Source organism: Tachysurus vachellii, chromosome 26 (genome assembly GCF_030014155.1).
Source record: "Tachysurus vachellii isolate PV-2020 chromosome 26, HZAU_Pvac_v1, whole genome shotgun sequence".
Classification (NCBI taxonomy): domain Eukaryota; kingdom Metazoa; phylum Chordata; class Actinopteri; order Siluriformes; family Bagridae; genus Tachysurus; species Tachysurus vachellii.
The window spans coordinates 11,451,016-11,475,849 of NC_083485.1; the positions used below are offsets into that span (position 1 = coordinate 11,451,016).

A 24,834-nucleotide genomic window follows, 5' to 3' on the forward strand; every position below is an offset into this window, starting at 1 on the left:
CATATACTTGAAAAGTAACACACTTACATCCAAAGAAATATTATTTTATTATCAACAATAATCAACATCACATATTTACAATAGAAAATATCTGACTAAGCACCAGGTGGTCCAAAGTTTTTCTTAACTTGTCTATTCTGAAATCTTAGGATTTGAATGAAATAACATGAACACAAAGTATTTACAAAGCATATTCAGGTATAAAACGTTGGTACAGTACACAAAGTCTTACTCTTACTCTTGTCTAAAGCTGGTTAAAAACAGATCTCAGATTTAAGGTGCTTTCAACACACAATACTCATTAATACGGTTATCTAATCTTTCAGTCATGTGGCATCAGAGCAATACAGATGAAGATCAAAAGCTTCAGTAAATTTTCAAATCAAACAGTAGAATGAAGAATATTTGTGTTTTCTGTGACTTTAACCTTTGCATGGTTGCTGGTACCAGATGAGCTGGTTTCAGAAACCGCTTACCTGCTAGGATTTTCACACAAAACAGCCTCAAGAGTTTCCTGTGAGCAGCTCTTGAACCGTATCTGCATGACTTTGTGCATTGCGCTGATGCCACATGTTCGGCTGTATGTGTCAGCCTGTATGTGTCTACTTGATCAAGTTATGTAGAGTAGAAGACTTTAAAGTCCAGGAATAATCAAACTGTAGCAGTGAACTGTAAAAGTGCCATTAAAAAAAATAAAGTAACAAAATATAGAACATGAAACAAGTATAATGAAGCAGAATTTCAGTAGATTTTCTCTGTGTGCATGGAGGACATTTCTAATAAGTGAATGCTTTAGTTTGGAAAGTCACAGCGCACTTTTATTAGAGATCGTTCCCTTTAGTAGAACCTCACTTTCTTTTTTTCCATGGGCACGGCTCGAAAGGTGTTGACGTACATGTAGCGTGATAACAGAATGTAGACGTGTCTGAACCAGAGGAGCTGCGAACGGTGATGCAACATTGCCTCCTGATTGGGAAAGAGAGATGGAAATAAATAAATATCAAGCTTACAGGTTTCAGCATACACAGGTTGGCAGCAAAAAGCAAATGTGTTTGGAAACATTGTTCAATTGTGTTCAGAATGCTAGATGGGTCCACAAACACAAACACGAACACACAGTTGCCAGGACTAAACAAAGAACCATCTATGAGTGCTCACACTACATAATACTGGTCATCTGATAAGTTTCCTTTAGCATAGCCTTTGAGATTAGACGTTTATGAGGGTAAATGTGTCAGATGGCTGTTAAGGACCAGTTAATAATTACACACCTTATGACTAAAGGTTAAGAATGCCAGAAAGTTTCAGGAGTTCACTTTCCTTTCCAACATCGTGTACAGAACTCTGATAATGGTTTCGAGGCCACTTATTGTGCAAGCTTTTATGTTCAGTTCAGACTTAGCTTTTTATTAACTTCAGATAAGCAGTGAGAGAGACAGCTTATATGGGAACCTAGAAAAAAATAAATTTCCTGGGTGAAGCTCATTCTAGAAGCTGGTTAAAAAGATGGCAAGAGTGTGCAAAACTTCATCAGGAATCCTGTTAAAACAGCTTCTATTTGTCTAATGTATTGTCTAATAGTGCATAATTCCATATACACTACTTCATAAGTATTCATAATTATTATTCCAAAACAAAAAAATAATAAAAATGAAGAAAACATCATTAGAAACACATGTACACCTGAACATTTATGCAGCCAATCATGTGGCAGCACCACAGTGCAATAATCATGCACATACAAGTCAAGAGCTTCAGTTAATGATGACTTCAACCATCAGAATGAAGAACTTACTGGGAATTTAACAGTTATATGATTATTGTTACCAGATAGGCTGGTTGAAGTATTTCAGTAACTGGTGATCTGGGATTTCTACATAAATCAGTCTCAAGATTATATACAGAATTAAGCAAAAAAAAAAACCAACTCTAATAATCCCACAGCCCATCTGATACCAACAGCCATATCATAGAGAGATCACACTTTATTCCCATTCTGATGTTTAATGTAAACAGTACCCAGTGGTCTTGACTGTTATTGATTCCTGTATGATTTCTTTACAAAACTTTGAGGTAAAGTTTATAATTACCAAATTTGGCAAATCCCCTAATCCAGGGCTTACATATTTATCTCATTTTATATAACTTAGCTGATGGTTAAGGGCCTTACTCAGATGCCCAGTGGTGCCAGGATTCAAACTCACAATCTTACCGATAGTCTACCACATCCCCCGTGAGGTGCCACCACAAGATGATCTGGTTTGATAACTACATGAACGTACAGGTGTACATGTGCTCCTAATAAAATGAATGGTGATTGTTCATTGTAATAAAGAAACCAAAAATAGTCCTGTCATTGTAATGCATCATGTGAGTGTACCTGGAAGCTCACCTTAGCTTTTTTGTATTCGTTTGGTCCTAAGATGCAGAAGAAAGACGAAGGTATGAGCCAACTGATCGGCAGCTCAAATATAGACAGATACTTTCTGAGGATGCTAATTGTATGGAGGGAGAGGACCTGGCAGTCTGTGAGAAAAAAACAGTGCAAATTAGATTTTGAGAAATTGTTGGGTTTTTTTTTTTCCAGCACAAAGAACAGCGGTTCAACACTGTCCTCTTGTGGGACCTTCTCACTCCTACTACCACCACATGATCCTCAAGCTATTTCCTCAATATATTTCCCAGCTTGAATTCTGACAGGACATGAAGGCAAAATAAATACACCGAATAAGAGCAAACAGCAGGTGGCACAATTCAACCAGAAATCTAGCTCAGGGTGGATCTGGGTACTTTTTCTGCACACAGCTAAAAGAAACTTTAACAGAAACGTAACACAAGCTCAGATATACTGTACATCTTACCTTCAGGTAGTCTTCCAACAAATGCTAGATGACTGAATTAAAAAAGAAGAATAAAAAGATGACAGTGTTATGTGAGTGCAGACCAAATTCAAACCACAGCAATGAAGATAAAATCAGGAATAGTAAAGTAATACTAAGAAGTTAAAAGTTAATATGAACACTGTGAAAAACAGGAAGGTAAAATAAAGGCAAATATGATTTGTTTAAATTCATATCAAGTGAACAGGCACCTTTCTGAACCCTTATGACCCCCCCCTTGCTCTGTGACAAGCAGCCTTGCATAAGCACACACACATACATGTGATTAGAGGGAGCTCTAAATCCATAACCAAGTTCCTGGAAATCTCCATGGTGTCCTGGTTTGGCCCACCACAGTGCCACCTCCCTCTCCCTCTCTGTCTCTTTCACCCAGCTGACCAAATCCGAGAACTAATTTAATCCATCAGATGACATCTGCAAAACTCTTTGTATTTTATGTAATTTTTGATTTACTTCTTTGTTTAAGAACTAAATAAATAATAAGTCTAAACACACTTCATGAATGCTACAGGCATGGCAGTGTTCAAGCTAAGAAAAACAGCTCGCCACAGTAACACTTTCATCTGACTCTCTGAGCTCATTCAAGAAAAACACGAATGCTGGCAGGAATCCAACTGGGAGAGAGGTCAGAACAGTGGGAACACACTGGGCTCGGCAACACATGGATGTTCAACTTGAGGAATACAGACTGGCGAGTTTCTCATTATGCAGTATTTATTACACCAGAATGTTATACCAACGCCTTCACTTTTTTAAATGAAGCGTGTTAGAGTAAAGATAAATAAATCTCTGGCCCTGACAAACGGGCATACTGTGCTCATTACACATACTACAGCTCTGCCTTAAAGCGGTATTTAGTACACAAGGCTACGTATGAATATTTTCAGTGGACCAAAAACAGCTGAGCATACAAGCTAACTTCCCAAGTAAACAAGCAAGCAGAGCTAAATCAAAATGTGAAAATGTCATTTTCAAAACAAAAGCTTTGATGGAAAAGCTAACAGTGACACCAACTGTACATGTCAAAACCACAGATACTCTAAAAGCTGTTTTCATCTACTTGCATTGAAGAAAAAAAAAACTTTAGCTAATTTAATGCCAGCCTAAACAAGCTAATGCTAATGTATAGTTATTATCGATGGCTAAACAGCATGTTTGCTTGAGTGTTGTGGCTTTGTTTTGATTACAGTGTTTATACATTTAATCATCAAAAATCCTCCTTAAAAAGTGTTAGGGCTAGCTAGCTTTTTACTTCTTAATTGTCTGTATTGGTTTACTCAATATGGTACATACATTTAGACAATTATGCTAGCTGTACTCCTGTACCAAGATTCAGGCTACAATACCACAACTGTGAAAATACTCAATGTATTTTCGTAACTGAAAACAAAATTTAGGGTGATCTGAGGTAATTATGAGGTAACTGTGGTAGTCACATATAAGACTGCATGCAATATTTCAGAGAAATATAAGGAAACATAAACAGTATACAATATACACTTGCAAAGTTTGTGGTAAACTTTATATATAGGTAATTTTGAGCACAGTCTTTGTAGGCTACAATACACTGAAATATTTATCCGAGGAAACAAATTTGCTAGGTTGATAAATGGTTGCTATTGGGTTAGGGTTATCTTACTGGTCTTAGTTTTCATTTGTTGCTTTGGCTGAAGACTAAAATTGTTTATATTCATTCAATTCTTTATGGGATTTTTTGGTGTTTATAACCATAAACCCATTCTGTATAAAAAAATAAAGTGGTCTGAGGGAACTGCTTAGATACATGAACTTTATGTGAACAATTTATATTGGTGCAACCAGGACTAAAATGGCTTTACTCAGGATTTTTTCGGTTAGATTTGATTTAACACAATATGCCTAACTTTGTAATGAAAAAAAAAAACAACAAAAGAAATATTTGTTAGTTGCATAAGTATTCACTCCCTGGAAAAACCCTTGGTTGCCATCATATAGTAAAGCTCAGTGTTGTGCCATCTGAACTATAGATCTCCCAAGCTCCTTGTGAGATACCTTGGCCTCTTGTTCGCCCTACTGGTCACTGACTTTTGGTTGACACTCTTCCTTTGGTTGTGCCATATTCTTAAAAAAAAATTAAATAATGTATTTATCGGTGCTCTGCAGGATGTTTTAACGATACGTTATAAAACTAATCCTTGATTTGTACTCTTCTAGAAATTTGTCCTAGGTATGAACATTAACAAACTCTGGGGCTTTCTGGTAACAAGCAAAATCATGTGACATTGTGATTTTACAAAGCAAGATCCCATTTAGCTTATTATGTGACATTTAATGTCAATAGATTGCCCCAGAACTAATTAAAACTACAGTAAAGCATCTCACTGTACAGTTTCACAGAAATGTAAGGGTGAAAACATTTGCAATCACAATTTATTTTTTTGGCAAATTATGTTGACCACCTTACTTTAACATTATGTACAATATTGTGTAGCTTCATGACATAACATTGCATATTCCATTTCATTTCTAGGTTATAAAACTACAAACTGTGGGGGAAAGTCCAAGGGGATGAATTCTTATGCAAGGCACTGCAGGTGGTCATTATAAATGATAATTATTGCATATTATTTGCAAAGAACAGCATAAAGTTTACTGTATACAATAGACATTTTGAACACAGCCTCAGCAGAGTTGTGGATGTCTAGGCATGAATTTTGACAATTCGGCTGTTACACAACTTCACAGAATATACTGTCCCGTACTGCCCAACTTGAAATGAATGAAATGGGGCGAGTAAAACTGAATCAACAGATTCAAGTATTGTCACATGTCAGGGTGTATCCATGTTCCATTACAGCCACAAAAACCTCTTACCACTAACCCTGGCTGCTGTTTGCCATCTTCCCAATCCAAAGGAAAGAAAGAAATGAAGTGTGTAATAAAGTTGAGAACACGCAGATGGCTGTGTTACCGCTTCTCCATGCTGCTGTAATAAGGACAGGATTTGGACGAGACAAAAACGCTTGGCTTGCTCTCCTTCCGACCGACTGTTGCTCAATAACCAAACACGGATTTCTTTAGTGCACAGTTCCTTTGTGGCGTATCGCAGGAACCCTTGTCGGGGTTTTTTCTTTGTTTGTGATTCCAGAGAAGTGACCTGCACTTTGGGTCACTGCTGCCTTATCTTAATAGACCTAACTGGGGATGTGAACTTCGGTAACCTTGTACAGAGGGCGTTATTGGGTGTGATCATATGGTGAGTTTATCAGACAGATGATGACTCTGTGCGTGTATCAGCGAACAAATGCTGCACATTTTAAAAACTACTCATGATGAACTGTTGGAGTTGTGTTTATCATCAACCTGATTTTGACAGGTTGCTTGACCATGGTTATCAGCTTCCTGTTATCATGTTCCATGTTTAAAGATTTCCATCACAAACATTTTCATCAAGCAAATATTCTCCCTAAACAAAATAAAATGGAAAAATCCTTGAGTAGAATGAAAATTAAGCTACCTGAGTGATTTGTAGATAGCGATGTGATTGGCATGTCCGCTCACTCCGCCCTCATCAAATGTCAGCACCTGTCGAGACAGTCTCAATATTAGAACTGAAAAATGTGGACAGGTAAAACATGTGCAGCGATCGCATTTTATAACAAGATTAGCTAATGTAGACCTTGTGTAAGAATTCATTTTTATGTAAGAACCCATGAAAATAGGCCAAGGTTCTTACTGCCACAAAGTTGTTAGACTGTTCAAATTTAGGACCCACTGTATAACACCTCACAGCTCCTTGACAGCCTGTCTACCATCTGTAGAGCTGAACTGAATGAAAAAGACCTCATAATTTGACAGAATAAAAAGAAAAGCCATGCAAGAACGTGCTCCTAAAAGACTTTGATTTCTTTTGTACAACAGCAATTAGATTAGATAGTCAGATTAAAAGTTTTTTATTAGTTAAAGAATAACGCATTGTAATTTTTGTTCATTATAGTGAAGTGTAATGTGCTGAAACAACCACAAGTTTGTTCAGAAGAAGCCTCTAGTCACTTACATTACAGTAGCTATAAGACAACTCTCTTCAAGAAAAAAATTAGAACATTGTGATGTTAGAGAAACCGTAAATTATTTAAGTAAATCTTTCTGGGGACTTCCTTCCAAGAAGGACATTTCTTACATAAAGCTGTCAATGATTAGAAATTCGTTACCAATCAGAAGTGAGTGAATTAATATAAACAACAGCACTGAGCTATAATTTGTATTAATTTGGTTTCAATGCTTCTTCAGGCTTTACTTATTTGTTAACTTGTTTATTAACTGCTTAATAAAAAATGCTGAATTGTATAACTTCTTTGCTTACCCCAGAGCGCACGAATTACAAACATAAATCAGTGGTGAATTTGAATATCCCTAGATTAATTATTGTATGTAAAATGAATTGCAGTATGAACATAACACATGGCTGACATTGAAATGCTTTTCCAGTTTGCTCTATTTCATTGTGGGTTGGTGGTGTTTAAAAAAATGAGAAAAATCCTGAGATAATCCTCTGAAGATGCAGCAATTTTACCAGATGTTGGTTTGGCAAGGAGGCAGAAATGCACAGCATGTGTTTTTTTTTTTCACACCAGAAAGTTGGGAAACGCTGCCTATGCTTTATACAGCAGACTTAACTTGGGCCTTTCTGCTAAAGCTTGGGTACATGATAAAACAGACATAATAAGAGAATTTGTTGGGAAATGTAAAAAGTCGCCAAAGCAAACAGGCTGAGGGAAGCGGCTTCTACAACAATGAGGCCGGAGATTATATGACAGGAATCTGCATGTCGCACAGAGTAGGGCAGAGCAGAGTATTTGTATGAGTAGGGTATATAAAAGGGTCATCACCTCGCTCTGAAAGTAAACACGTTTCAGTCAGTGTATTAATCCTATTGTCTTTTAATTGTTCCATTGTTTAAAGTTTGTCTTGATCCATAAATTCTGAAACACACACAATAAAAAGCCAGATGCTAATTTTTTTGCAATGACCATAATAACAGCACTATAATCACAGCCTTTGGCCACTAAATGTCATTTTATTGGTAAACTCAAAACAAAAATAATAGCTTTTGTCAAATGGAGGATTTATTTATTATGTTTTAAATAAAAATCATAAAAAAGCTTGTTTGGAGTGTGACTTGACCTGACAGGATGGGAGGGACGCTGGTTTGGTGATGGTGAGTTTGCGTGTTTACACATGCTCAGGGAAATGTCAAACCGGAGTCGTTTTGTAACAGCGTCAGTCTTTCAGCCCATTTGTTTGTTGTTTGTTTATGCAAGTCTTCCCTTTTAATCAGAGCCTTAATGGCCTGCCAAGAAGAGGAAGAGAGAGAGAGAGAGAGAGAGAGAGAGAGAGAGACTAAAAAAAGAAAGGAATTGTATGAATTGTAAAAAAAAAAAAAAAACTTTGTTCAGATGTTGATTTGAAATTCCACTTGGGAAATTTCCTGGAACGCTTAGACAGGCCTGATAAAAATCTTTTTGGTTAGCTTGCTAGATGCCCAGGAGAGCCCAGGAGCATTGTGGGATATTAGTGTGTGTAATTAGGGATAAATGCAGATGGTAGATGTCATGCTAGGCTCTATGGATTAACTCACTGGTCGTTAAACTGAAGCACCACATCTTCCCGCAAAAAACACAACTATTCATGAAGCTGGCAAAGCTACAGTGTTGAAAGTTGTTCCTTCTCTTTTATTTTTTCAAGTGTGACCTTTGGGATTTTTATTTTTTTACTTTTTTTTATTTTTATTTACTTTGGGATGATAACAGTAAATCAGCTAGCTTCATGCTAGACCATGTCACACCATCCTGTCATTGATTATTTTCCTATAAGAGAAAACGTGTTGTTCTTTTTAGTGGAAGACATTTCAAGAAAATGTGAGTGAACTTGAAGATAACCGTGAGTAAACTTGAAGATAACCATTTCTTACCAGTACACCAATGTTCCAGTCTGCTGGTGGAATAGACACTGACTTAGCAGACATTTTCAATCAGTATAAACAAATGAATGATTTTCTGGCTGATCTAAATTTTTTTAAAATTTCATTCAGACATTCAGTTTGAGACATTTGACATTTATAAAATGTCAAATTACTTTTTGCATTTATAAAAAAATAAATAAATAAAAATATAATAAAAAACCTTTGAAACTTTTTCATTGTAACTTTGAACAACGTTTTAAACTCATGGTATCTTAAGTATGTAACCTAGTGAACCAGCATTAAAGTATCCAATGATAGAGATTTAAGCACTTATGTACGTCGCTCTGGATAAGGGCGTCTGCCAAATGCTGTAAATGTAAATGTTTGTTTTTTTCTTCAGTTGGATAAACTTACACAGAATTTTAGTGGTTGAAGAAAAAATTTTAGATGCTTATGAACAAGCACTTAGGGCAAAAGTTCTATGAATATATTGCCTCTAGAAGTATAGGTAAAAACAAAAATACTTAAATCCATGAGAGTCTAATTTCAAATGAGCTTCATATTAACCTCCACTGTGGAGTGTGACATGACAAAGACATTCAGTGCTGAACACGGTCATGACAACACAGGCACAAATTCCATTTTTTGTTTGCCTCTTGTAAAAATTAGGTTTTTAAAAACTGATAAACATTTTCCATTGTCACAGTGTTATAACATTCAAGTCATTGGTTGGTTAGTGCATGGTGTTTAGATTTCCCAAAGTTAAGTTCTCACCAGGTTAATGGAATAAGTTGTGATGTGTTTAAGGATCAGTGGTGCGGTCAGTGAGATGCTCCACTCAGTCTTTGGGTCATCCTGTAACTCTCTGTAGAAAGAGACGAGAGAAAAGAAAAGGAACTGATATAACTCGTTTACACAAACAACTCCTAAAGCGGTAAATGTTTAACTTAACTGTGTTTAATTCACCAGCCAAAGTATCTTTATGCAATTCTGTCCCCGAATTAGTCTTACTCACTCAATTCCCACTCACGAGCTACCTCTCACAACACAAACTGACGTTCACGCTGCTATCCTATTTACCTAGCTAATTATCTACTTTCTAGAACACTGTGTTATAAACTTAGCAGGTTAATCCATCTAGTTAGATAATAATCTAAGTTTAGAGAGCTGTGTTGGAATCTAGCTAAATGTCTAATTTCTGCAACACTACGTTAGCAACTTTGCTAGCTAGCTAATCTGTCTTTTGTCTGTTCTAGTCGCTAGCCCATTTATGGAGACAGTTTATTTTAAAAAAATTTACAAGCAAGTGCTCTATCACGGGCATGTCACACTAGCAAACAGCTTTACAGGAAAGAAATGTGGCGAAAAGAGGATGTCGGGATATTTATTTGACGACAATTACCATTTTAGATAAATTAGCCCATGCTAATGCTAGCCCCTTCCACAGACTTATGTTGCACTACCATAACAAAGTATTAATACAAGCTGTGTGTCAGGTCTGTGTAAGTGCATGAAACTTACATGGGATCATACACACACACACACACATAAAAAGAAAAATACACACGATATATATTACAGGCTGGTGAGCTGCAGCCAAATCTGTACCAGTTGTTCCACCGTAGTTTTTAGGGCCATGAGAGAGGTAGTGTAAGGGGATGCTGGTAGGCCTACTGTGTGTGTGTGTGTGTGAGTGTTTGTGTGTGTAATGATTTAGTGCTGCTGTCCCACATGGCGCAGCTGGAACGATGCCTACAGGCCCCTACTGAACCCTGGGGTCGGAGGTTGCCTGGGGCTTTGCCTACTATTCATTTGAAAGTTGAGCCCAGAAAAAACTGTGGGCCATCATGCATTGCTGTCTCATGCACGCACACACAGACACACACACAAATGGCTTTCCCTTTCATCCAGACACCCTGCTCAGCCTGCAATGTATTGGAGGTCAATGAACTTCTATCTTCACTGGCAATCTTTCACTGCACCCCTCCTCTCTCTGTCTCTTGCTGTCTCTCATTCTCTCTCTCTCTCTCTCTCTCTCTCTCTCTCTCTCTCTCTCTCTCTCGCTCTCTCTCTCTCTCCATGTCTTGTTTTTCCATCTAGTTTTTTCCTCCTTTCTCTCTGCGCCGACATCAAACACGAGCAAGAGACAGAGTGAGAGAGGCAACCAGGCGTGTAGAGAGTGTTTCAGACACGCCGGGGTCACTGCAGTTCAGCTGAAATCAAAGTGCTAAGGGGCATCATTACACAGAGAGTAAGAGCTTAACCGCTTCCATCCCAACACAGCTCAGAAACTTCATTTTGAACTAAGAATACTGTACGTGTATGCAAAGTGGCTGCACTGCACGCCATAATACCAGCATGAGTGTGAACAAACCTCCAAATACACTCTTATATGCCATATTTTATAATATTCATCAATCATGCCAATTCCATACAAAACACACATTTACATTTAACAAACGTCTATGAAATGACGGACAGTAAGCACATCAGTGTTTTTGAAAGGCTTTTTTTTTTCTTTCTAAGCCACATAAAACTTTCTGATGCAACCATTCATTCATTCATTCATTCATTTTCTACCGCTTATCCGAACTACCTCGGGTCACGGGGAGCCTGTGCCTATCTCAGGCGTCATCGGGCATCAAGGCCTGATGCAACCACTTAAACGTTTACATTTTATAATGTTTTACATATCAATCCATCCATTCAATCCAGCATTTATCCTACACAAAACCATGAGGAGCCTGGAGCCTATCCCAGTGGACTCAAGGCACAAGGCAGTGTGCCAACCCAGCACAGGGCACAATGATACACACTCACCCCATTTAAACTACATCACATGTCTTTGGACTTAGGAGGAAACTAGAGGAACCTATAGACAACCTCTGCTTCAGGTTTGGGTGTAGGCAGGAATCTAACCCTCAACCCCAGGGGTTTGATGCAAATGTGCTAACCACCTAGTAACTAAGCCACTGTACCTCCCATGTTTTGCATATTTTGCATAGTACCTTTAAAGAAATAAGGTGGATGTGATACCGCAGTGAACTAACAGTATCTGCAATTCACTTTTTATTTATTTACAAATGTATTAAAGAACATAATACTTTTAAATCCATTTATAGTCCTGCTGTAATACTTTTTTTTGAACAAATTCCTGTTATCGAGTACTTTATAACAGCTATTAACACCATTTTTCTCAACGATAAAGAAACTGCTAAATGCTTTGTTCTAAAAAAGACTTCTGTTACTACAGACTTCTATGTTTAGTGTTTAGATGGTTTTCTTAACAACAAGTATGCTTTTATTACATTAAAGATAATGTGGAATCTTTGGTCTGCAGATCCCCATTAAGTCGTTACTATAGAAACAATCACTTATTACATCGTGATAAATATACGCCTGTGAATTCTGACCAATCAGAACTGCTTCATGGTACAACAGCAGAAAAAACTTTGAAGTACTTTCAAAGAAGTCCATAAATATTCTTATCATGATAATGGAATAGAGTTATACAGGCTTTATCTTATGGAGAGCTGAACCTCTACCAGTCGGGCAACTTTTTCTTCCTCTGTCTCACACAGTTTAGATTGTCTGTGGAACAGTAGACAGGAGTACAGAAATGGACTGAAGCTTGGATTCGGGGCTGGCGTGTCTCAACGCCAAAAACAGCCTGCAGCAACATCAAGGTCAGACAAGACACGAGAGAGAGAGAGAGAGAGAGAGAGAGAGAGAGAGAGAGAGAGAGAGAGAGAGAGAGAGAGAGAGAGAGAGAGAGAGAGAGAGAGAGAGAGAGAGAGAGAGAGAGAGAGAGAGAGAGAGAGAGAGAGAGAGAGAGAGAGAGAGAGAGAGAGAGAGAGAGCATAAAATAGAGGAAGACAGGTGGAGATAGAGACTTTAAAAGAGAGAGAGAGAGAGAGAGAGAGAGAGAGAGAGAGAGAGAGAATGAGAGACAAAGGAGAAGGGCAGAGAGGTGTTAAATAATGTAAAGGAATAAGGAAGCTGTTGAGTGAGATACAGAGAGAAATGGAAAAAAATGAAAAAGATCAAGAAAGAGAGAAAGAGAGAGAGAGAGAGAGAGAGAGAGAGAGAGAGAGAGAGAGAGACAGACAGACAGACAGAGAGAGAGAAGGTGAATTGGTACCCCTCCATCCTCCTGTCCCCTTGTCTCAGCTCACCCAGATTTGGAGTATGATTAATATATGGCCACTAATCAAACGCTAGCCAGGGTCACCAAGGTTAGCTACGGGTGATACTATCTCAGAGCAGGGGGATGAGAAGGCGTTTGGTAGCTGAAGATGGTGGGAGGATGGGTCATTTCTTTCTTTCTTTTTTCAAAGGGGTGAGATGGAAAGACGGAGATTTGAGAAAGAGGGATAGCGGTCATTCAGAAAGATTGCTAGATGGTGTTTAAAAGAGGAAGAGCCAACACACAAGGATGAGGCAGTGCTATAGTGAAAAGGGGATGAATTGGAAGTCAAGAAAGGTCAGTGTAGTCAGTTGGACTGAGTGATAACTTTGCTATGGCAACAATGCTAAATAGCATAAAAGAGTAACCCACCCCGCTTCTCTCTCTCTCTCTCTCTCTGCAGCTCTTGCATGTGGATGTGTAATTGCTTGCAGGCATGCGAATGTAGTGGCTGAACTTTGGCCTACTGGAGGTGTGTGTGTGTGTGTGTGTGTGTGTGTGTGTGTGTGCGTAGGCGGAGAGGGGGTCATGCACCAGCACTTGTTTTGTCTGGTAACATGGAAGCACAAGCCTTTTCCTCCACAATGCATGCTGGGATACGTAACCGGTCGAACTGATTTTGAACTCTAATAGAATGCAGAACTGCTTAATTCCTGTAATTGTCTGGTTTAAATTTTTTTTCCTTTTATTTCACAGTAATTATCCAAAGAAAATAAAAATAAAGAAAAATGACTTTTTTCTTGCGAAAAAATATTAAACAAAACAAAACTATTAATTAATTATATTATATTATATTTTAACTTGATGTACTGTTTAGATAGAGTTCACCTCAATCAGCTCTAACCATCTCCCTAGGTCAGGAACTATGTAAACAGAAGCGTATTTGAACATTAATAAAAAAATTAATTAAAAAAATCTGTGTTTTATCTTGAAGCAGCTATGAATATCAAAGTCATCAATATCTTCTGATCAATTCAGTTCCGTTCAGCTGAATTATGCTGAACTCCAATAAAAGATTTTGCCTAGCAACACACAAAACAACAAGCTTCCATGAAGGAACCTGAACTCCTGTCCTGTTAAAAACAATCCTGGAGGAAGGAATGGAGATGAGAGAGAGGAGAGGAGGGAGAAAAGAGGACAAGAACGCTGAGCTTATGTTTTCCCAGCAGACTGACAGGTGGGTTGAACACACAGTTGGCGTCTGCACTCCACCTCCATGAATAATACAAGGAGGCATGAGACAGAATATACAGAGGGCATCCTGGTACATGCGGTGAGCGGGGAGCAAGGGATTACCCAGAGTGCACTGCGGGGCACAGACTGTCAGCATTGCGGAGGTGGAGAGAGGGAGAGAGAGAGAGAGGGAGGCAGGCAAACCATGTGACCTGAAATTGTAGCATCACTTACAGTATAACTGTGTGTGTATTAGAGAGGCAGCGATTGAGCTTAAGGGTTGATTTAATACTACACACTAACTAGTTCTCTTTGTAGCCTCACCAGTGCCCAAATGACCTGGCTGGATTAACACACACACACACGCACTCACACACACACGCACGCACATGCACGCACATGCACGCATGCACACGCACGCACACGCACGCACCACGCACACGCACGCACACACACGCACACTAACCACCTGAACATCTTCAAAGGTTAAAGTCATGAAAACAAGCCAAACGTTTTTACTACTATATCTCTATTTAGTGTCTGCTCTTCAGGATCCAACATTCATGTATCTTGAGCAACACAATATAACAATGAGATGAAAAAATACATTTTTTTTTCAGTTTAATATTCAGTTTTGTATTTGGTTTTGTGAGGTAACTGTAACCGTGTCTGTTTACAAATATCTGATATGTGAAAATATCTCTTACATACTGAATGTGTATATACTGATATATGAGAGAGAGAGAGAGAGAGAGAGAGAGAGAGAGAGAGAGAGAGAGAGAGAGACAAAGAGCGCATGTGAGGGAGGCAGAGTGAGAGTGAGTGAGAAAAAAGACAGCAAGAGAGTGTGTGTGTGTGGTGTGTGTGTGTGTGTGTGTGTGTGTGTGTGTGTGTGTAAGAGAGAGAGAGAGAGAGAGAGCATGTGAGGGAGGCAGAGTGAGAGCAAGTGAGAAAAAAGAGAGCAAGAGAGTGTGTGTGTGTGTGAGAGATAGAGAGAGAGATAGACACACACACAAAGAGTAAGAGTGTGTGTGTGTGTGTAAGAGAGAGAGAGAGAGAGAGAGCATGTGAGGGAGGCAGAGTGAGAGTGAGTGAGAAAAAAGAGAGCAAGAGAGTGTGTGTGTGAGAGAGAGATAGAGAGAGAGATAGACACACACACAAAGAGTAAGAGTGAGTGAGACAAGAGTGTGTGTGTGTGTGTGTGTGTGTGTTGGGGGGCAGCCTAGGCCTGATGTGACTAATGTTTGAGTTCACATGCCATGAGTGGCCTAGTTGAACACCCCCCCCCCCCATCCCTCTCACTCTCTCTGTCTCTCACACATACACAAACACACACTCATACTTCTTGGAAAACTCCCTGATTCCATGTAAGACCACAGGGTTTATCCAAACTAGACCCCAGACACATCTTCTTCCACAGAACTCCCAGCATATGTTAAGAACATTTACAACACAATGCTGACGGATTCTATGATCTGATTGGATATCACCACTGACTAACGGTATCAGACGCAGTTTCCTTCAGGAAAGACATCTTCTTACTTTCCCAGTTTCTCTATAACATGAAAAACTGCATTGCCTCTTATTTTTTGCCAGTTTGTTCACTTGCTCTTCAATTCCCACACAGCAGCCAGCTCTTCACTATGACATAACAGAATCTAACGTGCGATGATCAAGTCACATGAAGCAGCAAACCACATTGTTGATTATTTTTCTATCACAGCACGCCCCGTTATATGAGTGAGCCATTTAAACCAGACACATTTATGTGTAGCTTGTGTCTAGTCTAATCAAGGGCACTATTAAGTTAAATAAATAAATAAATAAAAAATAAGGCCAAAGCAAAAAGCCAGAAATATGTTCGGTTGCATCAGCAAAATCCTGCTGGAACTGGAACCAAGAACCCGGTGACCTTCAAGACTTGGATTCACTTCCATTATTGTTGCCATGACAACTAGTTCATTAGTGCTGAAATTAAGCTATAGGTGAACTTTTTATATACCGTGCAAATGGAAACTCCTACATCTGATGGTACAATGGTTTGGGTCTGGTTATGGTGGAAATGCTGAAATCCGCTAGTTCCCAGAATCCCTGTGGCTTTACCGGTCTGTCGGTGGAGTAAAGGCTTGTGTGAGCCAGGGTAATAGCTTCTTAAGACGTTTGATTGCAAAACTTTAGGATTTGGATATTTGGGATTTGAACTAGAAATTGGCCTGATGGTGTTGTGTTCAAGAGCTGTGCGTGTATAAAAACGTGCTCCATTTTACGCCTGTTACACTGTTAGTGCCTGAGGTTTGGGTGGACTTTGACTTTTGGAAAAAACAGTTCCAGTTTTTGAGGTTTTGTGTTGTGAATTCCAAATCCCAGCTCTGCCAGAATGCCACTTTGGTGTTCTTGAGCAACGTGCTTGACCCTGAAGTGCTCGGATACATGCTTGAGTTGCTCCCTGCCTTGTTCGTAAGCTTCTATAAGTGTGAATGGAGAGAAAATAAATAATGTAAAGAGGAAATGCGGAACATTTCTAGCAGATTTCCGTGTTAGCTTTATGTTCTGGATAGTTCCTCGTCAGTGACTGTTGAAGTTCTTTCAGCAACACTTGAAGGACTGAAAGATGAAATGCCCATTTTGTACACGGCGGTTTGGCGACGAGACGCTGCATTTTGTGGAAAGTGCTCTGCCAAAAAAACTACAGCCACACACCAAAACTTCCCACATTCTGAGAACTGAGACGCTTTTTTCTGGCCTCATGTTTTTTTGGTAATAGTTACAGCAGTTGTTTTGTAGAGATTCCGTAATAACCCGGGTGTTAGCTGTTCTCCGTCTAGTACCGATATAAGCTTAATGAAGTGTTTGGCCTTCCAGAAGAGGCAGCATAAGAGATTTCAATCACAGCTGCGACACCCACACACACACACACACACCCACACACACACACCCACACATACACAGTTGCTTTATATAATTGCTTCCATAGCACATTTCTTGGCCGAATGTCAGGTGATATTCTTAGAACATCTGACTCTGATCTGAAGAGATCCAACCCTAGCTAGTGACAGAATATAAATTAAAGGTATTTGAAAAAAGCCACAGGGAAACAGAAACAAACAGGATACAATTCTGTGTTTCACGCTTTTCTGTTATCTAAAACATCCATATAAGCAGTTGTGCATTACAGGGCAATTCTGCTGAAGGGCTATTATTTCTGAGTAGTTGAGAAGTCAGGGCATGTGATTTTTGTACTGTATTCTGTCAAATGAGATTTGTCTATCTCAACCAGGCTCATTTCCATCTCGCTCTTCCGTCCCGGGGAGATTTATCAACTCAGCGTCTTTTCATCCCTCATTCTCTACACAGCTTGATGTGCAGAAACCTTAACCTGCGTTAATAAACCTGCCAGGTCTCTTTACAGCAGCACCCAGTGATCTGGGCATCTGTTTTTTTTTTTTTAGCCTCTGATTTCGAAATCTGCGCCACAGCCAAAGCATGACATCATCCCTGTCCGGTTCGTTCCTTGCTCCTTGTTCGTCCTTTGCACAGGAAGGAGCCGGACAAATCCTCACTAGCAAATCAGCTCGAACAGGGATGAGGTCATGCATGAAAAAGAAGCTCAGAGTAGTCTGTATTTTAATATTTGTGAAGACTGGAGTGTAATTTCTGGTTCAGTGAAATTACAGGATAAATTGTGCTTGGGGAAAAAAAAAGAAATACAGCATCAGGACGTGAGAGAAGGGAGTTCACTCTTTTAAGTGAATGTGAACAACACTGTTTGGAGTTTGAATGATGCCCTGGGGATCTCCTGTCCTCTGAGATCTGATAGTCACAACGTGTACAACCTCTCCTCTGAGACACTTTGTGCTTAATGGTTCCAGTGACAGAGCGGGGAGTAATACATCAGCTCGGCTGCTCTAAAGCTCTGTTGTGGTCTGAATGGATGGACTTGATTTGTAGCCTGACCACTGTTTGCTCTTTTGGTAGCCAGAGGAGAAGGGGAGGGTCAGTGCACAGCATGGAAGATCTTTAATGGCTTCGCTTGCTGGGACTGAGGGCTTGGGGGTTGGGGTTGTGGGGGCTCACAGGTTTGAGCTTCACTGTTTATTCACAGAGTGCAGAAGGAATGTTGTGAACTCTAGGAGCAGATTTGTGCTTTATTCTCAGTGCTGATACCTGATTGGATGAGGAGACGCTTGATAAACAGTTTATTCTAGTTTTGAGGCTCCTGGATTATAAATTGTATTGAAATGCTGATACTTCAAACATCGTGTTTGGCATCACTGATGGGAAATTTTTATATCAGAGCTTGAAAATGTAATGCTAGGCTTGAAGATGAGAGTTCTGTCAGATCATGTGTTTAAATAAAATTAGATCCCACAGTTCAGCTATTTGTTTCCTCTTTCAGGATCTTGAATGATCAGCACTTTTTCTCTACACAGCGTGGACTCAAATGTGTTTCAGGAACTAAAATCAAAACTCTAACAGATCTTTAAATGCTCAAAGAAAAACAGGCAAGGGAATAAGCAGAATTTAGCGCAAAATCCCACAAAACCATTAAAGTGGATGAGATGATACTGAATAGATGCCACAATACTGGCCTCATTTTTTTTTTTACAAGTTTCTAATCTCACAAGTCAAATTCCACTTAAATAAAGTCAGCATTTCTTTCAAGTCTTTTCCCCTTTAGTTAAATTTTACTCAAGTGTAGCCTGACTACAGTTATAGCGTCTTTTTAAGACCCCAAGAGAAAAAAATTGTGAATGCCACAGCAAAATCAAACAGATTAGCACCTCCAGAGAGTGTTCTTGCTCTTACTTGTTGTCAATGATAGTGACTCGATGAGCTGGAATTCCCAAAACTGCACAGCTGCTAAACAGTTCCTCTTTACGCTGGGCCCCTTGATTGTAGTAATTCCCTAAACATGACAGCCAGGTTGACATGACATCATTGCTGAAATACACAATCTTTAGTACAACAGATTCATATTACATGATTACATGCTCAGGTGCCGCATTGAGTAGAGATTCAAGTAGATCTATTATTACTGAAGTGTAAAATTACTGTCTGTACTACACTGAACTGATTACAGTATCAGTTTATTTTACTCTTATTGAGTAGGGAACAGGTTGGGAACCAGATATTATTCTGTGACACTGAGATGGTTGTGTATAAAATGCTGAAGTTTTATTATTTTAAAAAAAAAATACTTTATACACTTCCTGTCAAAGATGTTGCTTGTGTATGATGAAATATTATTTTGCTCGTTGGCTTTCAAGCTCTTTTTTTTCCATCTAGGGACATCTTTATCCTCAGGACAGATCCACAGACTGCATCAGTACAGATCTATATTATGAACTTGCCATATATTACGTTAATTTTTCAAATGTCCACAGTCCAAGTAATTGGGATTTGAATTCCTGAATTTTTCACAGAAGTAAAATATCTATATTTGACATAATCTGACATTCTGAAATAGTATTTAATCAATGAATCGTATTTATACACAATTAAATACTATATACAATTGATTATTTGATAATCAATTAATAGTATTTATTAATTCATCATGATTACAAATTAAAACAAAATGTTGAACCCTCAACGATGCTTCACAGAGAACTGTCTGTGTGTGTGTGTGTGTGTGTGTGTGTGTGTGTGTATGTGTATAAATCCTCTACACTTTAACAGTGTTGGTGTAAGACTGCAGTACTGATATCCACATCAGTGTTTCTGCTGTGCTGAGAATGATCCATCAGCAAAATAATATTTGATCAACGGTCCACCTGGGGCGGCACCAGTCTTTTTTGTAAATGCATGTCCTTTATGCCGATAGATAAAATGGCTATTATACATTTACATGGCTTTTGGCAGACATGTGACTTAACAGTGTGGAGGTTTGAACTCCTTCCAGTCAGTGGTCCAAATTCTTCAACACTGTTACCTCTGAACATAAATGTTTATGAGTTTGTTAGGTTCAGACCAGGATAAAGACTGATTAATTAATCAATCAATCAATCAATTAATTAATTAATTAAGATAAATGAAAGAACGAATGTATAGCTGTATCTCCATTAAACAGACAACTAAGTAGAATTAACGTGCTATGTATTATGTTTTCATGGAGTTTGTTGTTACGATGAACGCTTCGACTTGTTGCTATGGGAACAGGACAAAACTCCAAACGATAGTTGAAAAAAAAAAAAAAAAAAAAAGGTAAATACTTTCGTGCTTGTGGGATTGTTAAAAGTTGACGTACCTGATGACAAGCACAGCAGGTAAACTGTCGCGTTTAATTCGGTCAGTTTTATAATCGCTGGAGCAAAAAACATGCATTCGTCATCAGGATGCGCGGTGACAAACAGAACCCGCGCGTCATTTTCACAAGTCAAAGCAATCGGATCACGTATCGGCAGGAGGTTTACACCTTTGGCTCGACTTGAAGAACGTAAAATGTTATTCCATGATGACGGCCACAGTCGATTAAATCTATTATATATCAATTTTAGACACAAAAGGTAACAAATGAAACACAGAGTGACAGAGAGCAAAACAAACATATTTCCCGTCTCACAAAAGAATCCGGGTAGAACTGCACGCTCTTCTCCAAGGTTCCTTTTTTGTTCTGGGAAAAGCAGGGTGCGTAAAATAAATGCGTATGATTACAACGTTCTTAGGCTTTTATTTTATAAAAACAAACAGAACGTGGTTACATACGGATTAGAATCAGATACACAGATATCCTGGGTTTATTTAATAGATTGGGATTCTTTTTTTAATAGATTCGAACGAACGAAACGCGAATCTTGACAATTTTAAACAAATCTTGACAGTTTTAAATAAAGCAACTTAGAAATTACATAGTTATAGGCCTGGGAAAAATATATAAACCATACTTTAGGTTTGGGTGGGGAAGGCTTGCAGGAACGTCAAGCCGCCTGTGGGGAACCTTTTAACGTCACACCACACGATCCTGGCTGCTACATAAAACTGATTTAGTCCACATTTGAATGTCGACTGAAACATATCAAACCGATAATCGTTAAAACGATTTTGGTTGAAATTGTCTGTCCGTTTTTTATTTTTTATTTTTTTTTGGGCGTGTTATTTTTAAACAGCGATTAAAAAAATTCCAAAGATTTTTGGTGCTGCCAGGACAAATAGAACCATTGAGGTTTATGTGTGCAGCAAAACTGTCTGCAGCGCTCGCGCAGTCTGTCGGAGGCGGAATAATAAAAAATAATCCCATTTTAATCAAATAAGTTTGTATTTATCCGTTCGGCTCGTGTACGCGGAAATGAGGTGAGTTTTCGGCATTTATTTCTGTTTAGCTCTTGTTTATTTGTAAAAACGGAGGTTTATGTGTGTTACTGTAAACGTAGTTCTGTTCCAGTGGTTGAAGTTAGCTTAGCTTAGCCTAGCTTAGCCTAGCTTAGCTTAGCTTATCTTAACCTAGCTTAGCCTAGCCTAGCTTAGCCTAGCTTGTTAGCCGTGACAACATGGCGTCCTGGTTTAGAAAGGTGAAATGTTCAGACTCCGCTTTATTCTGTTGAATGTTATATTAACGGTCTGTTTCTACACAGTTTACACTTTAAAGTATAAAACAACGTTCGTGTTTTGTGCACGATAATCTATTTGAAAACACGTCATTTCTCTTGTTTCCTTTTTCCTGCTAGCTAACAATGGCTAGCGTTAATGTTAGCAAATGTGGCTACGTTATTTAGATAAAACCAGAAGTCCAAATATACGTTATTAAAGTGTAGACGGGGGTCGATATTTGTACGTAGAAAATAAAATCAATCGAAGGTTGGTTAGCTAATGTGATGGAGAACGAGAGGATGTCTTAATGCTCTGTGAGCTGAAATCATTTGACATGTTTACTTTTTATGGCTCGGAGAAGACGATTAGCAGCAAAAGGAAAGACTAAATGTTTTTTTTTATATCGTGTTCTGGAACAAACAAAGGTTCGAATTCGTGCTTATTGGTGTGTAAACAGAGGTGTTCTGAGTTGTACCCAAAGTGTCAGTGTGTGTGTGTGTGTGTGAGTGTGTGTGTGTGTTGGTTTGGCCATGCACTTTCCGGTCTGGGTCGGATTTTTGCAACCTTACAAGTTAGTTTTTGTTCATGTTGAGTCTTAAGAAGTTGTTCTTGCTGTGTGAAACGTGTTGAGTTAATAATATCTTCCTAAATTACCGCACAATCACCTGGTTATGTAAAGGACCCAATGTTTGTTTAAAACATTTATTTTAAAATATATATTTGTATAAATCGGATGTTTTAGTGCTTAAGAAACTATTCATAATGACCTCAGGAACATCAAATCCATCTGCAGTCATTATGTTACTAGTGTTGTGACAGTTCTGCGCATGCGCACCTCACTGAAGCTGAACTTACTAACGCTCTATTTTCTGTACAACGTTCTTGTAAGATAATAAAGGAGATGTAATATAGATTTTATGCTGATTTTTTTATAAACGTTTCCTAAGCTGGGGCGGTTTGATGAGAGGACAAATAGATCGAATGCAACAGAATAGTTAAACCTGCGGCTTAGTTTGAATATTCATGAGCATGCAAATAGGACACGCCTCCTGCCATCTTGCCTTCTAAAATATGACTACTGGGAAGTTTGAGTTTGTTAAAAGGAATCTTAATGTAAAGAAAATAGTTTATTCAGCAAACTTTATATCGTGATTATAATCATGTTCTGTGTCACTGCCTTGAACTATCAATCCGATCTCGGATTAATTCTGTGGTGTGTGTGTATTTGTGTGGTCTGTGTCTTGTTCCCCAATGACCTTAGTTCCTCCTACCCGTGGTTAGGTCTTGTTTACTGTTTGGCATGTAAAAATGATAAAAAGATGCATGACGCTGGAGACGAAAACGTTGCTGCCTGCAGGGAGGGAGTGCAGCTAGTAAAGTAAGAATGCTTTCTGCAGGCTAGAGTGAATCCTGTCATGTAACATGTAAAGCAAACAACCAGTTCTCACACTGATTGTGTTATTGAATTTGTGCTTCACTAGTTAGGAGTTTCTATTTTGCCTGTTCTTTCTCATCCGAACTATAAAAGCGCTGGACAGTCCGTGCCCTCAAACGAAACGAGTGACTGTCACTTGCTAGTGTGAAGTAGAATAATCACTGCCTAATTATTTGAATATCAGACGTGACCGTACGATAGCCGCAGAGTCTATACTGTGACACCGTAACCTGAACTCATACTTACTTTACTTTAAGTAACTCGTACTTCTTTATAATGCATATAATATTTGATCTTTATAATTGCAATAAAATGTACTATAAAAAGTAAAACAACATTTTCTTCAAGGAAATGTCACATGTAGCTTTATTATGAAATCGTTCTGTCTTCACATGATTGCAAACCTCTCATGACACGATCTCATTATGTTTTAGAGGAATTTCTGATGTTAGTAAGCTAACGAAGCCGTGGCCAATAAGGTATGTGTTTTTCATTCATTCGATGCGCTAAGTTTATCCGAGCAGTCCACTTATGCCGAAGTGGATTTTTCATGTTATTTGCCTAACCTTTGGTCATGGTTTACAACATCATACACATACTTCTGTATTAGAAAACCACTCAGCTCTTACCTGAGTGCCTCAGCTCTCAGCATTTTAAGCTAGCATTACTCATTAGTTGTACATTTAATTTTGGGAAATAGAACAGTTTTACTAATCGAAAACTTAGAGAAGATTTATTAATAGAAAAAAAATATATATATATGTATATATATATATATATATATATATATATATGTATGTGTGTGTGTATTTATTTCATTTACATTCCAACTTTTCAGTGTTCTGCATGTCAGATCTGCATGTCAAGTGCGACAACATCTTTCAACTTGTATTTGTCTTGTTTTTCTTCGAGTGTTGGTTGCGACAATTTTTAGAAGGATTTTTTTCTAAGTTTGTTCAAAGCTTTAAGGTTCCTTAACTCCTTCTGACTACAGTTCCCCTCTGAGATGAACTCAGCCACCCTACATTACATCCACATGCTGATAAGTGGTTAGACATTCATATTTTATAAGAGAGCTTCAGATGGTGGTGTGGACTTTTCTCTAACAGCTGCTTTAAGAGTAATCGGAGGTTTATATTGGTGTGTTTGTTAGCTGATATTACATGTAAATATACACTGATAAAGAAAGCCATGAATAAGTATGAAACTGTTATCGATGGCTGTTGGGAATTGCTGCAGGAGAACTAACATTGTAGTGATAACCCACAATGGTTTTGCAGTCGGTCCGTGCGTTTGAGCTTTACTGCTTCAAAGTGACGTCCATCCGTAACTACATCATAAGCGACTCGTCCCAAATCCCGCTTCCTGCCGCACTACGCACGAGTTGAGGCACAATCTGCTCTTACAACTGTAATACAAGTCACGTAGTTGCATGTGTTGGACCTCACTGTTATTAGGCATGAGACGATACAAAAAGCCAAATCACAAGACAGGATTCACAAGACTGCAGTGACAGAAATACGTTTTCACTTTTGTAATATGTATATTCTGTAATGATGGCAAATTAAACCACTGCAATATTAATTATTAATCCACAGGAGTGCAAGTAAGTGCAATTACATTTGTAAACATACAGTGCTTGTGCACTGTAGGCAGATGTCAGAAACAAATG

The 24,834-nt window shown here is 38.5% G+C and overlaps 2 protein-coding genes across 17 annotated transcripts in view; one reads left to right on the forward strand and one right to left on the reverse strand.

The window, feature by feature from the left end:
• Nucleotides 1-28: 28 nt before the first annotated feature.
• On the reverse strand, nt 29-20,820 carry pigl (phosphatidylinositol glycan anchor biosynthesis, class L). Its single transcript, XM_060862871.1, has 7 exons — nt 20,448-20,820; nt 19,007-19,106; nt 9,616-9,706; nt 6,397-6,464; nt 2,862-2,893; nt 2,393-2,526; nt 29-966 (listed from the first exon to the last, which is right to left on the reverse strand). The coding sequence occupies exons 1-7, from the start codon at nt 20,746-20,748 to the stop codon at nt 838-840; spliced, it is 855 nt and encodes a 284-aa protein (XP_060718854.1). The 5' UTR covers nt 20,749-20,820; the 3' UTR covers nt 29-837.
• A 524-nt stretch (nt 20,821-21,344) lies between these two features.
• Nucleotides 21,345-24,834, forward strand: part of ncor1 (nuclear receptor corepressor 1) — a 67,797-nt gene continuing 64,307 nt past the window's right edge. For all 16 annotated transcript variants that reach the window (XM_060862843.1, XM_060862846.1, XM_060862847.1 and 13 more), the window contains exon 1: nt 21,345-21,490. The gene's annotated coding sequence lies outside the window, so the exon portion shown is untranslated. The remainder of the gene's footprint in view (nt 21,491-24,834) is intronic.